The sequence below is a fragment of the Xyrauchen texanus genome, chromosome 6, assembly GCF_025860055.1.
Source record: "Xyrauchen texanus isolate HMW12.3.18 chromosome 6, RBS_HiC_50CHRs, whole genome shotgun sequence".
Classification (NCBI taxonomy): Eukaryota; Metazoa; Chordata; class Actinopteri; order Cypriniformes; family Catostomidae; genus Xyrauchen; species Xyrauchen texanus.
In genome coordinates this window covers 20,672,882-20,693,742 of record NC_068281.1, presented here as the reverse complement: position 1 = coordinate 20,693,742, position 20,861 = coordinate 20,672,882, and the positions used below count along the sequence as shown (strand labels likewise).

Genomic DNA, 20,861 nt, shown 5'->3' with positions numbered 1-20,861 from the left:
CCGCATTGCTAGGCAAGTTTGTAGCTGGAGACGCAGTGTCTGTCAGCGATTAATATACACTATTCTCTGTTTTTATGGCACTGACAGTGCACTAAAAATGAAAACGGGTGATTTCCAGTTCACTTCAGATGATTAATACAGTAATTCAGCCCGATATAAATACATGCGCTAACGGTTCAGACGGTGACTCTGCAAATGTTAGACAGTGCCCATCTGTTACTCTCATAAATAATTAGGGTTGTTTTGTTATAATGGCGTCGAAATTATTGCCATTGCTGGTGTTCTGCTCGTTATTATTGTTCCAATTGCATGTTTGTAGCCTATCTAGTGTTATGAAGATAATCGTTTATAGTCATCATCTCCAACATCCTGATTGAATTTTTAGCCTGCTCGTGTTTTGCATTTATGCCAGCTTGACATTTAGCTTAAGTTCTATGGTTAGTTCTCACATGTGAATTATTCACGATATATTAATTTATTCTCCTGACATTTTTTAAGTAGATGAAACCATCAAATCACTTTATTCCTGCACCAAAAGTGCAACAGTGAGTGAAATTCTTGGGTCCATTTAACACTGCAATCATGTAAAAACTGGAGAATATACAGACATAATAATGCACAATACACTTAATGCACTGTAATACACAATATCGATATTATACACATGATAACACACACTGGATATACAGTACACATTAACCCTCCTAAGCTGTTAAAAATGGTCAACATCTTGGCTGTTTGTGGTCATTTTTGACTGGATACAATAAAGGTGTACCCCCTTTTTTAATGAAAATGTTATTACACTAACTTCCCTGAAGTAGTAACAATAAAATTATGCACTTTTGGGATTTTAGGTTATTTATATCTTATTTACATTAGGGCTGCAACTAACGATTATTTTAATAACTGACTAATCTAACGATAATTAGAATGATTATTCGACTTATTGCAATGATTAATCATTAGCTCTTAACCAACTATTCAGCTTGTGCCTCGACTTAAAAGGTTGTATTAAACGTGCTTATTAACAATAAAGAGGACAAAAGCATCTTTTAAAAAATACCTCTAAAATGACATTCACTGGATTAAAGGGGAAAACTACTTTGATCTTTATTGTTTAATTAATCAAAAATATCACTGCAAAAAATCATATTGTTATCAAGATTTTGTCTTGTTTTCTATTTAACATTATCTAAAAATGCATTTACTTGAGAAGCAACATATAAGATATTTAGACTCGCTAAGAGAATGTATCTTAATAAGTATATTTTTTCCACTTGTTCATACTTCTGCCAGTGCAGTAAAGACAAAATAGACTCATATTCAAGATATTTTCTCTAAAAGCAAGTCTAAAGATCTTATATGTTGCTTCTCATGTAAATGTATCTTGTTTTAAGGATTTTTCAATATTTAAAAATATAAAAATTTATTAAATATTATATTCAAAATTCTCTGATAATTGTTTTCTTCTTCTGCAGAATAGATTCTAAAGTGAATGTATATAAGGAGTTTTAGATATTTATATTGGAAAACAAACCAAAAAAGACAAATAAAAAAAAAAAATGTTTGCATTGTATAATGGGCCAAGACTACAGCCTCTCACCTTTTTGTTCACTTGATTTCGATCCATCTTTAACTCACAAAAAACAAACTCTTCTTTATAGAGCTGTGTATCGCTGATTTTCTTCACCATAACACACCGTGACGCTCAAAATATAATTCACTATGTCGCGATCAATCACTATAAACAAACTCTAGCTGCAGCAAGCCCGCCAGTGATGAGCGTCTCCGCGCAAGACAGTGTATCAGCTGGGAGAAATTTGAAACACTCTCACGCTGTTTTTTACGCGACTCTTATAAGCGGCTCTGACCAAAAAGACACATGCCAGTTTCGGAGTTTGTGCTTATTTATACAGCCCGCTTTCTTATTATTTGAACTTTAATAAATGATGCATTAAATACAGTACTCTCACCTAAAGGATTATTAGGAACACCTGTTCAATTTCTCATTAATGCAATTATCTAATCAACCAATCACATGGCAGTTGCTTCAATGCATTTAGGGGTGTGGTCCTGGTCAAGACAATCTCCTGAACTCCAAACTGAATGTCAGAATGGGAAAGAAAGGTGATTTAAGCAATTTTGAGCCAGACGGGCCGGTCTGAGTATTTCACAATCTGCTCAGTTACTGGGATTTTCACGCGCAACCATTTCTAGGGTTTACAAAGAATGGTGTGAAAAGGGAAAAACATCCAGTCTGCGGCAGTCCTGTGGGCGAAAATGCCTTGTTGATGCTAGAGGTCAGAGGAGAATGGGCCGACTGATTCAAGCTGATAGAAGAGCAACTTTGCCTGAAATAACCACTCGTTACAACCAAAGCATTTGTGAAGCCACAACACGCACAACCTTGAGGCGGATGGGCTACAACAGCAGAAGACCCAACCGGGTACCACTCATCTCCACTACAAATAGGAAAAAGAGGCTACAATTTGCAAGAGCTCACCAAAATTGGACAGTTGAAGACTGCAAAAATGTTGCCTGGTCTGATGAGTCTCGATTTCTGTTGAGATATTCAGATGGTAGAGTCAGAATTTGTAAACAGAATGAGAACATGGATCCATCATGCCTTGTTACCACTGTGCAGGCTGGTGGTGGTGGTGTAATGGTGTGGGGGATGTTTTCTTGGCACACTTTAGGCCCCTTAGTGCCAATTGGGCATCGTTTAAATGCCACGGCCTACCTGAGCATTGTTTCTGACCATGTCCATCCCTTTATGGCCACCATGTACCCATCCTCTGATGGCTACTTCCAGCAGGATAATGCACCATGTTACAAAGCTCGAATCATTTCAAATTGGTTTCTTGAACATGACAATGAGTTCACTGTACTAAAATGGCCCCCACAGTCACCAGATCTCAACCCAATAGAGCATCTTTGGGATGTGGTGGAACGGGAGCTTCATGCCCTGGATGTGCATCCCACAAATCTCCATCAACTGCAAGATGCTATCCTATCAATATGGGCCAACATTTCTAAATAATGCTTTCAGCACCTTGTTGAATCAATGCCACGTAGAATTAAGGCAGTTCTGAAGGCGAAAGGGGGTCAAACACAGTATTAGTATGGTGTTCCTAATAATCCTTTAGGTGAGTGTATATAACGGTGCAGTGTTTCCTTTTTAGACGCTGTGACAGGCACGTTTTGCTCAAGCGGAACACCAGGTACGCTCCGCTTTATTTCATGACGACACTGCTTCTGTATTTACTTGTTTTGCATTTTTTTTATTATTTTTGTAATACTCTGCGATCTACATCACCTTAATCTGTTTGGACTGCGTCTGGACTGAGCTGTTCTTTCTTCCTCTCCTCAATCAATTGCGAGCTGAAGTGCTGCTCTTCCGTGTCATCATTAGTGTTTCATAAGATCTCATGTTGTGTTAAATGCAATCAGACGACTATTCGACAGCCCTAATCAGACTAATCGTTTCAGCTTTAATTTACATGCAAATGTTTCAATTTCACTATCATTTGCATATCCAAATTAGCAACTTCACTGCAGTAAAAATTGACACGTCTATAAATTTAAACATAAAGAAAATATGATATGTCTGTGTGTGTGACTGTTTGTTTGTTTATTCTGGCTGTCATAGTCTAACCTATTTTTTTTCTCTCTCTCTCTGTATGTAAGAGTGTGAGTGGGTGTGAATCTTTTGGATGTTTTGTAGTCTCATTTCTGTGTGTGTTCATTCAGCATTGTGGCTGATATATAGATTGTATTCAACACATATTGTTATGGTCTTCCCATTCATTTCCTATGGTGGGTCAATTTTGACCAATAACAGCCAAGGTGTTGCATTGTCTCATCAAATGAATGACATTTTTTTTTATTATTTTTGTGATTGCATATCTAAATCAAGTCACCAAGTTTTGAGCCACTCAGTTTGAGGAAACCATTTTTATTTAAAAAACAAAAATGAAAACGGTAAAAAAAAATGACTGAACAGTCTAGTAGCGTTAAAGGGATAGTTCACCCAAAAATGAAAATTCTCTCCTGGCATCCCAGATATGCATGAATTTCATTCTTCTGCAGAACACAAATTAAGATTTTTAGAAGAATATTTCAGCTCTGTATGTCCATACAATGCAAGTGAATGGGTGCCAAAATTTGTAAGCTCCAAAATCTGCATAAAGGGAGCATAAAAGTAATCCATATGACTCAAGTGGTTAAATACATGTGTTTAGACACGATATGATAGGTGTGGGTGAGAAACAGATCAATATTTAAGTCAGGTTTATCAAAAATTCTCCTCTCTGCCCAGTAGGGGTGCGTTAACTGTGAATCACCAAAAACAGAAGAACAATGGGAAAGTGAAACTGAAGTGGAGATTGACTGAGCAGGGAGGAGAATTTATAGTAAAAAAAGTTAAAACACTGAAGTCATCTAGAGTAGAGGTCGACCGATATTGTTTTTTGTTCAGGCCGATGCCGATCTTTTGAAATCCGGGTCGGCCGATGGCCGATTAATGCTGCCGATTTATTTTGGCCGATATTTGGCCGATATGTGCTTGTTTTTAACCTCTTATTTGAACCTTTTATTTGAAATATAAAATGTAACACAAATAATTACTTAAGATAGACAACATTTCTCAACAAATACATTTATTGAACACTTGACCAATCTGCACTTGTACACTTAAAATTAAAAATGTATAATGTAAAAACATATTGTATAAATAATGTATAACAAATATATTAAATAAACAAAGCAGGTGTTACGAACTGCTCCGAGACACGAAGGTTGAGATCCAAATGCAGCTTTAATTAAGGGGCAATCCAGACACGTAATCCAATATTCAGAGCATCCAAGAGAAGCACAGGCATAACTAGGGATGGGTATCGTTAAGGTTTTAATGGTATTACTATCTTACCGATACTGCTTATCGATCCGGTACTTTAACGGTATTCTTAACGGTTCTTTTTGTTATATATATATATATATATATATATATATTACACAAATATAAACGTTATATAGGCACAGTGATTTAATTTCAGGAAGGTCTACTAACATTACTGTTCAGGTGTGGTCTAAAAAGAAATCTAATAAAGTGATCAATTGTAAAATAACACTGCATAGTTTATCATTGATAGATTAATGCTTATTAATGCAGAAGTTATTCATTCAAGAGCTGTAAGTGATTTTCTCTTTGCCTTTTGTTGTTTGATTCGCAGTAATGGCTCAATCGTCAGCATGTTTATTAGACTGCTTCCCCTTTAAGACCGAGTTCAGATCTAATAGGCTCCTGATGCAGCATATTTTCTCCCCAACTATTTCCATAACTACGTCCATTTAAGACATAAACTGTGTTTAAGCGAATCTCCAAGCCGGTCGTTTTGACATATTTTTGTGTATATTTGATCTTTTAGACGCATGAAACCCAAACTAGCCTATACTTTGCTTGACTCGTTGCGGTCTGTTTCGGAGCGCGCGCCGCCTTGGGAACGGTATCTCTTGCGATCTTTTTATTATTAAACGCGTCCCGCAATTTAGCAACAGTAGCTAGACTGTATTTTACAACAATCACCGATCGTGCTGATTCTGACGTTAAGTTTGAGTTTTAGGGAGGAATGTCAGTGCACCGCTGTGAAGGGAAGGAAGTTGTGCTAGACAGAATGCGACTTATGTATAAATATTATTTTTATAATCTTTGGAAGGCGAAATCTAAAATAAAATCAGACTAATAATCACAGATCTAAACCAGGCTATGTTTGAATGTTTAGTTCTGTCACTCATTAAGCTGGGCTCGTGTTGGGCTCGTTTTGTGCTCGCTGTAGCACCGCGTGAGCGAGTTCTCTCTCTCTCTCTCTCTCTCTCTCTCTCTCTCTGACTGCGAATAGCTAAATTGCATCACAGACAAATGGTTTCATATTATTATACATAGAAATGGCTGGCGAGATAAAATAACTTTCTCTTTATAGCAATAAAGAATGTATTTTCTTAATTTCTCCAGTACCGACAGCAGAACCAATAACGTCCGAGCTTACCAAAGCCAGTCCTTCAATAGCCTATAGCGCGTTGGTATCTTTTTTTATTACTTATTTCTCTGCATTGAGTGACAACCCTCTCAAATAGAAGACACACAAACAGAACAAATAAAAGTCTCAGATTCACTGTCTGTAATTGCAAAATTCTTGCTTACTTATTGTGACATGATAGCAACCTTTCTGCTGTGATAATGCAACTTCAACTACGCTATCAATATCCAAAGTAGCCGAACGTCATGTCAACTATCGCGTTTGTCATGTTTTTTCTTGAAGTTGGCAGTAACATATCAAAAGTTTTTAATTAAATCTAAAGAAGTTATACAAATTTAATCCTTACTGTTTTCTCCAAGGAATTTAGCTCCTTCCTTAGGCACTGGATGAGGTCTGCTCACTCTGCTGGAAAATGACTCTAGGGGCAGCGTGCATCGAACACGTGTTCCACAACAACACTAGGATGCCCACAGATGCGCCTGCCTAATAATCGGCTTGATATGCGTGGATATTGGCCGATGCCGATTATGTAAAAAATGCAAAAAAATCGGCCGATTAATCGGTCGACCTCTAATCTAGAGTACATTTATGTTGCCCTAATGTGGATTTGGAGCTTCAAAATGTTGGCATTCACTTGCATTGTATGGAAATACAGAGCTGAGATCTTCATTGGTGTTCAGCATAGTGCTGCAGGATGAATCATATCGCAATCGCATTGTCAGCTGGTGCGATTATATGACGGCAAAATGCTGCGATTTTATTAAATATATAAGTGCACGTGTGGATGTGACAGCCCATTCCCTCTGAGAGCTGTTTGCCCATTTTCTACACCGCTAATAAAAAGATGACCAGTCTGTTTCAGTTTAGGGTGTGGCACGTGCAGTCATGTCATGTGAGTTTACGGTGTGCAGCATGGAAATCAGGTGAAGATGGACCCCAAGCAGACCGACACTGAACTGGTGGCCAGGAAAAATAACACAGAAACACAGATCATAGCTTGGCGATATGTCTTTATTTCATCCTTGGGCCAGTGACAAATAAGGTTTTCAACTGATAAAAAATTCAAATAGGTTAAAATTGCACATCAAAGTAGTTATTATCTTTATGGGGATGTTTTTTACTTATTACTAAAATCTCAATTTTAAACAATTTATTTTAAGTGGTTTAACTGAGAATCAAGTGACGACACCAGTCAAAATGTCATACGGGGTAACGTTAATGCATTTTCTAAATATTATGGTATTAAAACTTTTCAGATCAATAATACTTGATGAATATGTAAAGTGATGCAGTAAACAATATTTAGAGCTCAGAAAACATTTTTTTGCACAACAATTTTTTCTCATTATATTGTGATTTCTTTAAACGTGACCCTACTTGTTCAAGTTCTTTACCCACATTTTAACACTGCAATGTGATTTAAAATGCAAAATGTCTGAAAATGCTTTACAGAACTTGGTATCATGTTATTATTGTTTCCTCAACTCCATGAAGTGAAATTATGCATTTCAATGGAAAAAAACAGCGTTATCCCGCCTGACTTAAATTGTTACTCTGTATGACACCATATGAGTTAACACATGAATTGTCAGTTTTACAACACTTACACATAATAATGTTGTGAATGTTACACATAACATCTTTATTGTTGTTGTTGTTGTTATTATTATTATTATTATTATTATTATAATAATAATTGGCAGTAGCACCAGACTTCTAATGTGAGCTTTCAGGCATTATTATTATTATTATGAGTAGTAGTAGGCCTATCATCATTACTAGGCTATTGCTATATAATTATATGAGGTTACATGCTTTATTGTTGTTATTATTATTATTATTATTATTATCATCATCAGTAGGCCTATTATCATTACTAGGCTATTGCTATAATTGGGAATTGGCACCAGACCTCTGATATTAATTTATGCTTTATTATTGTTATTATTACTAGGCCTAATAGTAGGCATCATCTGCATTTTTTACAGAAGCTTGCTGGTAGGTGATGTTAATGTGAGACCTGAGCCTGCTTTGCCTTGCAAAGATCCTCAATTCTTGGCTCAATGTTTGATAAACATAGCCTCAAATCATCCTCGATTTGTGCACGTTTATTTCGTTTTGAGTGCAGTCATTTTTGAGAATCCCGCCTCACACAAATATGTCGACGCGAAAGGAAGGAGAATCTTCAAGGCGATGTCACAGAGTTCAGGGTATTCCTGCATCAATGCTGCCCAGAATGACGAAAGAGGGCAGGAGCTAAAGAGTTCCTTCAGTCTACTGTCACTCTTCAGCTCAATAAGCTGTTCCTGCATATCAATTGATAGCTCGTTTGCTGTGCACACAAACGGATCTCGAACCCACGCAAAAGAGCGATAATCCTCTTTAAAGTACGTCGCAAATTGTTTTCTCATTGCTGACAGGTGCTCAGACGCTGATTGAAATAGGGAGGAGAAATCGTGTGATGTGCCTGCATCAGTGATAAAGTCTGCAAGGCTGGGGAACATGTCGCAGTTCCCTCGACTGATGCGGCCATGCCAGAGGTCTAGTTTTTGTGTGAAGGCGTGCACTTTGTCTGCAAGGAGCAAAATATGAGTTTTGCGGCCTTGCAAAGACCAGTCCATTCAAGCGGTCAAATATATCGACCAAATAGGACAGAGACGCAAGCCACATAGTGTCATCCAGATGCTTCACCAGATCTGATTTTATTTCTGTCAAAAACCACTTCACCTCCTCTCGAAGCACATACAACCGCTGTAACATCCGCCCCCTGGAGAGCCAGCGAGCTTCAGTGTGCAGAAGCAGCTGTTCGTGCCCTGACCCCATCTCCTGGCAGAGGACCTCAAACAAGCGAGAGTTTAGCAGCCGTGATTTGATGAGATTTATTATTTTCACAGATTGGTTCAGCACGGAGTCAAAGAGAACCGGCATTTTTTTAGCAGCTAGTGCTTCGCGATGGACCATGCAATGTGTCTATTTCACAAGTGGAGCTACTTGCTGAACGAGAGCAGCTAGGCCACGCTCACGCCCCGTCATTGCCTGCGCACCATCCGTGCATAGGCCAACGCATCGGTCCCAAGCCAAACCATTTTCACGGATAAAAATATCAAGGACATTGAAAATGGCTTCTCCTGTAGTGTGCGACTGAAGAGGCCGGCAAAACAGGACATCCTCCTCAATCGCCTTGTCCCGCAGATACCTGACATAGGTGAGGAGCTGTGCCTGCCCAGCAATATCAGTGGATTCGTCCAGCTGCAGCGCGTAGGAAGGACTCTTTTTTACGAACTCTATCAGTTGCTCTCTGATATCATTGGACATGTCTACAATTCTCCTAGCGACTGGACAGTGGTACTGCACCGAGTTTGGCTGCTGCACTATCGCCTATCATTATTCCGCACATGTCTTGCACTGCTGGCAAAATGAGTCTCGGCGATTGTATGCGGTTTACCCAGTTTACCGATCCTTTTGGCCACTACATACGATGCCTCCAAACACTGTTTAGACACAGTGCTGTGCACTGAAATGGTTGCCTGTTGCTGATGGAGGCCATCAAGCTTTCTTTTAAAATATTCAGCTGGTTTATTTTTAATGCCAGCATGCTTTGTTTCGAGGTGCCTTTTTAATTTGCAGGGCTTCATACTGTCGTTTGCCAGCACCACGGCACACACGACACACTGAGGTCTCAGATCAGCCGTGACTGTAAACCCAAATTGCAGGTATGCTTCATCTTACCTTTGAAGCTTTTTTGCAGCTGGTGGTGCGTCGGTTGGCTTGTTGGTCCTCACAAGAAATTTCTACATTTTGATGTGTTTTCAATAAAGTTTAGGCAATATGTAACTGTGTGTGTGGTGTATGTTGAGAGACGTATCAGGGGCTAATCAGTCGGGATCTTTAATTAAATGAACAAAATAATTATTTTGCAGACAATTCAGATTTTATTTTAATACTTAACGATTGTAGTCCTCGTCTGTGTGTGTGTGTGTGTGTGTGTGTGTGTGTGTCTTAGTCGTTTGGGTAGTTTTAGCTAAGTGTAGCTACTGCCTAGCAGTTAAAAAAAAAAATACTGGCTAGGGCTAAGATTTGATTTAATCTTAAAAAAGAATGTTTGTGGGTTTAGTCTTTAAAAAGAATGTTGGGGTTTTGTAGTAAATGCCTATGTAAATCGAGATTGATAAGACTAGCGAGAGCTGGCACAAGCAAACTTGGCAAGAGACTAGACTAAAGTGAATGGAAAGCTATGTCGTGAGTCAATTTAAATGCAGTGATTTATTTTTGTGTGAGAGTGAGTGAACATTTACATTTATACCCCGCTCTGTAAGCCAGGGCGGGAACAGTGGCGGCCATGCGCATGCGCGATTCATTTGCAGCCTGGACGCGGAGGGGTGTGTGTCTCCTCTCTGCTCTGACTGCTGCGCGAGGCTACTGAGAGATGTCTAACAATTCTTACACTTTGTAATACCCTCAATATATGTTCATATCATTTGATAAACAGAGATCAATAGATTCAATAAATGTGCTTTTTATTAAACATTTCCTTATTTTGACATCATAAAGGGGTTTGGACATCAAAATCGCACGTCACGTCATTGGGCCCCTTATAGTTTATATAATACGGGAGCATGACATGTAAATAAGCACAAACTCCAAAACTGTCATTCTCTGTGCGGTCAGAGCTGCTTCAACCAGTCGCGGAAGAGACCCAATCTGAGCGGGAGTCGAGACCGGGAGACATTTAAAGTTCTGCCGGGTGATGCCGGGAGATGCTTGTCTCCCACCCCTGCTGTCTGCAGCTCGCAGCTTGTTGCATCATTGATGAGATCATCATGATAAGATCAATCTTATGTGAAAAATAACACTAAAATGACAACAACAATAAAATGTGTGTGTGTGTGTGTGTTATATATATATATATATATATATATATATAACACACACACACACACACACTATTAGGGCTGTCGATTTAACGCGTTAATTCAGTGCGATTTAATTTTTCAAAAAATAACGTGTAAAAAAAGTTACGCAGTTAATCGCATGCCCCTGGACCATAATAAGGAAGATTCCTGAGAAATGCAAGCTTGTAGTACCACCTGTTTACTCCAGAGGGCAGTAAGTGAAATTTCAGCTGTATGAGCAATGCGCAGTTTATACAGTGAAGAAAACACTTCAGTAGGCAGAACAACACAACACATGCGTTACGTTCTTGCGTTCAAAATACTTAATGGAGCTCAAATCCGAACAAAGGGATCTCAAGATGTGTTTAAAGATTGAGTATTAAACTATATTGAACTTGATACAGTGACCTAAACATTTTATGTTGCTGAAATGGATTGCTGTGAACTGTGTGCCAATGATTGGATTATGATCAATAATATGGTAGTAAACAATACATTGTATTCTAAAGCCGCTTTTTGTATTGTCTTATCAATGATTAACTCTTCTGCTACAGGAATGTAATGCATTGTAATTATCTGAATATTTTTTATTTTATATATATATATTGGCTTTGGATAGACAAGATTGACAAATGCTTATCAATAATACTCTTATGACTAAAATGTTTACAGTGTTCAGTGACTAAAATATCAATATGACTAAATGTTACTAAAATATGACTAAAATGTCAATAGTTTTCTTTGACTAAAACTACATTAAAAAGCCCAGCAAGCCAAACAAAACAAAGCACAATTACAGATGTGTTTGCGAGTGCCATATGACAAGTCTTCACAGAGATATAAAGAGACATGATGCACCGTTAGCAAAGTGGGATTTCAGAAAGTGATCCACACACTGGACAAGAGATACCAGCGATAAGTAGAACTTTTTAGAAATAGGATTTGTAAATACAGTTGGCCATTTAAAAAAAAAAGTGGTTTGAGTGAACCACACTTTTATATCCAGTTTCCTTTTCAAAAGAGTTTATAGAAAGTACGTTACATCCTGCTTAAATGTCCCTGTTTGTTTGGACAATCTTATTTTCGTGAAAATACGTATGTTCTTATTTATTGTTCTATTTTATTTAGGTGTAATATTGAGAAAATAAACTTGCAGTAATGCAAAGATATTATTTAATTTTGTAAAAATATTTTTATTTGAAAACACTGTATTTATAGTGGTTGTTGTTGCTAGTTTGTATGTTTGAGTTGAAAAATACATGTTTCAGCATTATCAGTAATCTATTTGTGCATTTTCCTTGATAACCAAGCAAGTTGACTCATGATACCATTTGTTTATTATATCGCAATTGCATATCGCAATATTAACCTCAATAATCGCAATGGCATTTTCCCCAAATCGTTCAGCCCTAGTTCAGCAGATGAAAGAAAGTCATACACACCTGGGACGCCAGGAGAGCGAGTAAATCATGAGATAATTTGGGTGAACTATTCCTTTAAAGATGCACAAGTACTTAAACATTAAAGTAGCAGAATGCTTCTTATCTACTGAATATGATATGGAAAGTTCGTGCAAACTGAAATCTGTGTAGGCCTATGTGTTATGTAATGATGAACAGGGCACATAGTAAATGTCATTGTCAGTCAGTGCTGATTACGGTGGTCTGGTATTATTTTCATATATATAATTAGTCTCATAATGTGTTTTGTTTACCATGAATGTTATTGTTTTGCAATGGGACAGTAGTTCTATCAGGAAGACACGCAGGCTTGAGTGAAGTCTGAGATGCCATTTATTTGATAGATGTAAAACGGGAGGTGATGTCTCTCTCTTTGACGTAGGCCCCGTCCGGCAGTCCGAGGTAGTTGTACCCGGAACCGTCATGTCCTGCCGGAGATAGGAGGCAGGGGCGAGGAGCCTACCCCCAAAAAGAGAGAAAGTAGTATACTACCCCCAAAAGAGATGATCCAGTTTGGTACGAACCAGGTCTTGAGTTGGGCATTCATTCTGGAGGAGGAATTAAGAGATACGAGCGTCAGAATTTGACGTGAAATTTGCAATACCTCTGGCGTGGTTGTGTGAAGCCTTTGCGATGGGAAAGCAGTATTTTTATTTTTATTATTTTTTTTTTAGTTGGAGTTTGATTTCATCCCTGTGCATTTCCTCTTTGTCCTCGAGTGTGATTTTGGGCACTCCGTCGAGAGCCCCTGGTTGAGCAGAATCTTTGCTTTAGGTCGGCATTGTTGTTCAGTGTCTTTGTTGAAAGATAAATGACATTTGATATGTAAACCCTCCGGCGAGGGAAAGGTTGTTTGAGGTATCTTTGCCGAAGGGGACAACGTGTGTAGAGCCATACGATAATGGCGACGTTGCGTGCAGTCCCTTAATTGAAAGAAAACAACATTGATATGAAAACCCTCCGACGAGGGAAAGTTGTTTGATGGTTATCTTTGCCAGAGTGAACAGCATACATAACGCCATACGATAATGCCGATGTTGTCGTGCCATACCTTGTTGAAAGCCATCTCGTTATGGCGCAAGCTTCCGGCGAGGGCGGCTGGTTTGAGCAATACCTTTGCGAAGGAACTGTGCTTGAGATTATGGAAGCCCGGCGAGGGGGAGGGGGGACATAGTTATGTGCTGTCCTTGCGAACGGTGAGCTTGCTTGAATTGAATCATAGAATCATGAGCTGGGGAAGAGCCGCCAACCACCACCAGATATGCATGAGAACTTATGGCTGATGGGGAGTTGAGCTTGTTTGATGATTTGGGTCAAGTTGACCATTTCGGGTACGATTGGGGAGAGCAGCGGCCGAGCATCTTCATTGTAGGTTCCAGTATACCTCGAAGGGTGCCCATCGAGCTGGTCTGTGGAACTCCTGCGAAGCGAGGGAGGGGGTCAGAGACTACGTTGAAAAACCCGGGAATGTGTCTGGCTGGGATGATGAAGTTACAGGCCATGTCAGACTTCTCATAGGGGACATGATGGTTCGAGGAGGGCCAGACTTTATTGATTGTAGAAACGACTGCGGAATTGTCGCATGACTATGATGAGTTTGAGTTTCTGGAGGGAACCCATATGACGCTGGCCGTGATGATGGGTGTGGAATAAGAAAGGCCTATTTTAAACTTCTTTTGTAGATGTAGCTTGCTGTGTCATCGCAGAATGAGGCTGCAGTGGTTCTGGGAATGTATTTCCTATTTCTGAACTCAAACATATATTTTACCCCATGTAGGGTAAAGAACCATTTCATTGGAGGGTAGAGGGAAAGGTTGTTTGCTGGACCGTATGATGAAGTGCTGTACGAATGGCGAGGAAGGATTTGAAGCTTGGGTCTCGGTGTCGTTTCTTTCTTCCCTCCGCTGAACCACATCGAGACTGGGATTGTAGATCGAGAACATTTGTTAAATACATTAATTTATGGAATATCTAGCAATGGGATTACTTACGAAGAGAGCGTCTGGACCGTAGGAAGCTATATTGAAGAAAGTATAATTCTGGCCATTCCCCGGTGAACCATGGTCCTAGACGGCAACCCCTGAATCCTATGGAGGGAGCCATGTCCGAGAAATAGGGGCGTGTCATCCGGAGATTCTCGCCAGCCATCATCGATTAGTGGATAGGAGAGGCTGTCTATGGAATGAGCTAGTGTGAGGAGGCGGAAAAACGGCGGAGTGTCCTTGAGGAATGATAAGCATGGCAAAATTGAGGAGGCCTGATGGGGCTGGAGATTGCGTTAGGAGACCCAAACTGACCAGGGAACGACGTGAAAATAGACCTGATCCTGTCATGTTTCTTTAGGGGGGAAGCTTGCATGGTTAGAGAATGTGTGTGATGTCTAGAATTCTAGAGACATGGCTTGTTATGGGTTGTTATTTTTTTTTATTTATTTTTTTATTTTTTTTCTCTTCTCTCTCACTCTCTCTCTCTCCTCCCTCTTATTCCTCGAGCTGGAGCAAATACGGTGAGAAGAATAATGTCTCAGCTTCATGAGAGTTTAGTTGTTGGCTGTAAAAGGAACATGAGAGTCTTATGTACTCCCAGCATAGAGCCCTGAAGATGCAGTGGACGGTTTAGTTTTTGAAGGAGGTGTGCCCCAAAACATACGAAAACGTGTGCATGTTTGTACAAATCATCCTGCACGAGACTGCTTTGTGAATGTGTGTCGATATGAATCGGGATCTTCAAGAATGTGATTCTCGAGCATGGATCGGTTCCGGCTGTTCATGTCCCACCTTTACGACCTGAAGATGCAGTATCGCACTTTATCTTTTGTGAATATTTGCAAATCTCCTTCCGAATGTGTTTGATAGCTGATTCGATGGCTGATGTGCCAAGTTACCATTGTCTCTGACATATTCTGGAGACCAGATACACGCACGCCTAAACGTGTATGGCTGAATTCCGGCATTTACGCTGTCGATCATATTGGTTCTGATTAGTTGTTGCTGTAGTGGTCTGACCACGATGAGTGAATGATTTGTGAAGACATGCCAACGAATTTCTGCTCTTTGATGATGCCTGAATGATAATAAAATGGAAGTATGCCATGAGATGGGAATTACTCGCTGTATGACCTGATCATAGCGAAATGCCGTACGCTGGTGGTAGATAATCTGATGAAATGGGGAAGCGGTGCGGAGCCTACTGCTAGGGGTCAGAGGCGTGCTGCAACAGTGGTGCTAGCGATGAGAACATGGAAGTACGTCTGGAGTAAGAAAATGCTGCGTTTTATGGATCGTGTATATGTGCCTTTGGAGGCGCTCTGGGAACCTCATCGAATGTTGTAGCGAACGAAGTAAATTCTTTCACAAGGCTTGGTGAAGGCTATATTAACCCGTTGATACGCATTTGTTTGCACTCGGGAGTGACGTCACTCTGCTTACGTTTAATATATTTGCATTCTGATATATCCATGCATGGATATTTGAATATTGTTAACAGATTATACGTCTTTTCGAAGGTCTAAGTGTTCGACGTTGATATCCGATCTCTGTTGCATGGTAGCAGTCCTCCAGAAACAGCAATTTGTTTATTTGTGCCGGAAGTGCGGATGACAACATGCAATATCAAAAACGGGACTCCATACCTTATTATGAAATGGCGATCGCCAGATGAATCCAGTTCGGCCTTCTTGGGTCAGTTGTCCGTGACAGAGTTCATTCTATAACGTCCAGTAGCACTTTTGTACGCAATTATAAATCTTGATAATATATGTTCTCTATGTTTACATGAGATCTCGCCTGGAAGAATTACATTTTATCGTCGTTCTTTGACAGACTATGCAATCTGAGCAGCATTCCCTTTGTCAAACTGTATATTATCATATGAAGTCTTCTAAACAGAATGAGCCCATTTCAAAGTTTTTTTTTTTTTGGAGATTGTAGTTTGTTGTTTTTACTTTAAAAATAACAACATATATTAATTCTGAAACTTGAGAAGTGAAGCCCAAAGTGTATTCTTTCGAAAGATACTACAACTGTGTCCATACTCCAGGGGAGCCAGTAGATACAGCCATTTAAGTTGGGTATGTAATTTGCATGGTTTGTGCTCGGGAAGGGGGGGCGCACATCACCAGGTGAAACTGTGATGTCATGCTCCCTCGGAATGCTCACATCATGGGCTCGGTCTTCCTAGTGAGTAGGGCATAGGGATGATGAATTGGATTGGAACGCACCCTTTACGTGATTTGGGCGAAGGCGGCCGCAAAATGGGGGAATCTTACTGAATGAAGTAATGAGAGCCCGTATGATAAGCGTTGACTCAACATGATGATGTGCCTGAATAATTATCTTAATTCCCCAATGGGGAACGCTCGGGCATGCAGACTGTGAATGACAAGTGAATGAACCTTGACCGAGTTGCCCTCATGAGATTACATGATTGCCTGACATACTATGAGAGTGAATGCGCTGTTGACATGAAATACTGGCTTTTGATGTTAATGCGAAAGCGTTATGATGAACAGGCAGCGTTGCAACTTTGTGATGAACAGGTAGCATGGCAACGGAAGGTCTAGACCCATGACTAGATCTGAATGCATTTGATGGATATGAAAATGGCTTAGCTTATTTCTGATGGAAGCCGGCTGCTGCCTGGGCCGATGATTTTGCAGGATTCGCGGGGTGCGCGCTCCTTCCGCGCTGGGTCATGCAATGCGATTGAGTGAGATCTCCTGAGTGAATGAGATATGGGTGAAGATCCGGGTTTGCTGGTTGTTTACTCCCCATGGGTTTGATGTTGGCAGAAGTTGAGAAGATTGCAGTGTTAGCACACCAAAACAGCAATGTGATAGATTGTGAGCAGACTTATAAAGCATTGGCTTACGTGCGATTGGCTAGGAGTTACCCAGCTAATGATGTGATGATGTGCACCTGCTGGTCTTCCCGCTAGAACTACGCTCCACTTTCATTTCTGTACCACATCACAAAGATTTGAACAAGGCATGTGTGCTTTTGTGTGTTTGTTTTCTCATAGCCTCTATTTGATGGTTGGATTGATCAGAATCAGAATTTTGATTTTATTATTCATCTACAGAGAAAGCCACATGTGAGATGAACACAGCTGAGGATTGGGGCCTCATTCTGGACATATGCGACAAAATTGGGCAGTCTCGCACCGGGTTAGTCAACAAGACCATTCTAGACGTTTTTGAGAATAATGTCTTTTAACTTATGGGTGCTTTAGAAGGTGAAATATGTATTATCACTCCTTGTCTTCTGAAGGCCTAAAGAATGCCTGCGTTCTATAATGAGGAGAGTGAATCACAAGGATCCCCATGTTGCCATGCAAGCGTTGACGGTAAGATAATAGATTCTAAATGCTTTCTATCTGATGAGGTGAAAGTATGCTTCAAGTAAGCAGTCATTCGAAGCCATTTTATGAGCTTTCCTTGTTCAGAAAGAAACTGTTCTTATTAAATTTACTGATGAGTGTTTTCTCTTACGTAGCTACTTGGTGCATGTGTGTCAAACTGTGGAAAAATATTCCATTTGGAGGTCTGTTCCAGGGAGTTTGCTAGTGAAGTTAGCAATGTGCTAAATAAGGTATGTACTTCATTTTGTTTTTATGTAGACATACTTTATGATTTGGGTTTGTCATGCGTAAATCTGATGTGTGTCCCTTCCCAAGGGCCACCCAAAAGTGTGTGAGAAGCTGAAGGCACTTATGGTGGAATGGGCAGAGGATTTCCGTAATGACCCCCAACTAAGCCTCATCTCAGCCATGATCAAGAACCTGAGGGAACAGGGCGTCATCTTCCCTGCTGTGGGCTCTCAGGTTAGCGGGCTCTCTTGGTTAAATGGATTCTTAGAAATATCATACTTATTATAAAATCATGTTGGGAATTAAATGTGTTTCAGGATTGCAGTTTTAGTTTAAAAGGTTGTATACACCAAATATTGCATTAACATGCACAGCCATTTAAAAAAAAAAAAAGTGTGTGTGTGTGGAAATTATTATGAAATAATAAAAATGAAAGGCAAGGCTTATGAAGTGAAGGTGTCTATAGTGAATACACATTTTTCTAGTTATGCTAAACTCTAAAATATTTAATTGGCTGGCTAAAAATTGCTGTTTGTGAGTGAAATCTCTGTTATATAAATATTTATCTTATCATGAAGGACTGGAAAAGACATGGAAATTCTTTGGTCAAAAGGTACGGGAACACTGTTTGTAATTATTCAGATGCAGAACGGTATCAAACATTTTTTGACATTGAAGTACATGGGTGTATGGTTTTGGTGCAAATTTAGTTTTCTTATATTTTATAATTTCATGCCATTCAGTCATCATTTTAACATGAGAAAATTAAGAAATAAGGGTATAATGGTTACATTTTCTCACGGTTCACTTTGTATTATGGTTTTTGGGTCACAGGTTCGGTACTGTTCAGTATTTGCAATGTTCATAAAAAAAATATCTTACTGCCAAATCCAAAGTAAGAATATACACTCACCTAAAGGATTATTAGGAACACCTTTTCAATTTCTCATTAATGCAATTATCTAATCAACCAATCACATGGCAGTTGCTTCAATGCATTTAGGGGTGTGGTTCTGGTCAAGACAATCTCCTGAACTCCAAACTGAATGTCAGAATGGGAAAGAAAGGTGATTTAAGCAATTTTGAGCGTGGCATGGTTGTTGGTGCCAGACGGGCCGGTCTGAGTATTTCACAATCTGCTCAGTTACTGGGATTTTCACTCACAACCATTTCTAGGGTTTACAAAGAATGGTGTGAAACGGGAAAAACATCCAGTATGCGGCAGTCCTGTGGGCAAAAATGCCTTTTTGATGCTAGAGGTCAGAGGAGAATGGGCCGACTGATTCAAGCTGATAGAAGAGCAACTTTGCCTGAAATAACCACTCGTTACAACCGAGGTATGCAGCAAAGCATTTGTGAAGCCACAACACACACAACCTTGAGGCGGATGGGCTACAACAGCAGAAGACCCCACCGGGTACCACTCATCTCCACTACAAATAGGAAAAAGAGGCTACAATTTGCAAGAGCTTACCAAAATTGGACAGTTGAAGACTGGAAAAATGTTGCCTGGTCTGCTGAGTCTCGATTTCTGTTGAGACATTCAGATGGTAGAGTCAGAATTTGGCGTAAACAGAATGAGAACATGGATCCATCATGCCTTGTTACCACTGTGCAGGCTGGTGGTGGTGGTGTAATGGTGTGGGGGATGTTTTCTTGGCACACTTTAGGCCCCTTAGTGCCAATTGGGCATCGTTTAAATGTCACGGTCTACCTGAGCATTGTTTCTGACCATGTCCATCCCTTTATGGCCACCATGTACCCATCCTCTGATGGCTACTTCCAGCAGGATAATGCACCATGTCACAAAGCTCGAATCATTTCAAATTGGTTTCTTGAACATGACAATGAGTTCACTGTACTAAAATGGCCCCCACAGTCACCAGATCTCAACCCAATAGAGCATCTTTGGGATGTGGTGGAACGGGAGCTTCGTGCCCTGGATGTGCATCCCACAAATCTCCATCAACTGCAAGATGCTATCCTATCAATATGGGCCAACATTTCTAAAGAATGCTTTCAGCACCTTGTTGAATCAATGCCACGTAGGATTAAGGCAGTTCTGAAGGCGAAAGGGGGTCAAACACAGTATTAGTATGGTGTTCCTAATAATCCTTTAGGTGAGTGTATGTGGTAAACACTTCAACAGGTTTGCTCTTTATAAAAATCATGGTTTTACTACAGTAACCATAGTTTAATCATGGTGTTTGTAGTAAAATTATTGTAACAACTAAATAAAAATGGTTTCTGTCATGTTACAATACTTTAGTTAAATCATGGTCACTATATGGAAACTACAGTATTAGGCTACTGTTGTAAAACCATGGCTAATTTGATCAAAACCATGATTTCTGCTAAGAAAACTATAGTGACAGCATTCATGGATATTATTACAGTCATGGTTACTACAATATTATTATAGTAAAACCATGGTTAATTTTCATTAGGGACCTTAACTAAAAAAAAAATTCTCTAATTAAATAAATTGTAAAAAATAAATCAAAATTTTAACTTGATACCTGCACTATTGTGCTACATGCATCAACATAAAGGGCATTTTAAACTCAACTCAACACATATTCAACATTCAGAAGCTGTACGTCACTATAGAAGGACTAAACTTGCTATTAAAATGGATACGAGAAGTGCTGTAGTAACAGAGTGTTTTAATCCTATGCGAAAATCCCACATCCTTATCACCGGAGTAGGGCAAATGAACTTTGGCAATGAACACCCCAAGAATTGTTTCATGTCCAAATTAGCACTGAGTGCCTTCTTAAAAACAGAATGGGGCATGTGCAGTTTCGGGCTCTGTGCGCGCTGTATAGCCTCTGTCGATGTCAGTGTAAATTATTAATTATATGACGCTCACGCCGAGCGATGTCAGC

General features: G+C 39.6%; 1 protein-coding gene across 1 annotated transcript in view; it reads left to right on the top strand.

The window, feature by feature from the left end:
- Positions 1-20,861, top strand: part of LOC127645306 (collectin-12-like) — a 98,491-nt gene that overhangs the window by 67,244 nt on the left and 10,386 nt on the right. Inside the window, 4 exon segments of the mRNA XM_052128881.1 lie at positions 17,467-17,551; positions 17,655-17,730; positions 17,880-17,975; positions 18,061-18,207. Coding sequence (XP_051984841.1) covers positions 17,467-17,551; positions 17,655-17,730; positions 17,880-17,975; positions 18,061-18,207 — 404 coding nt within the window.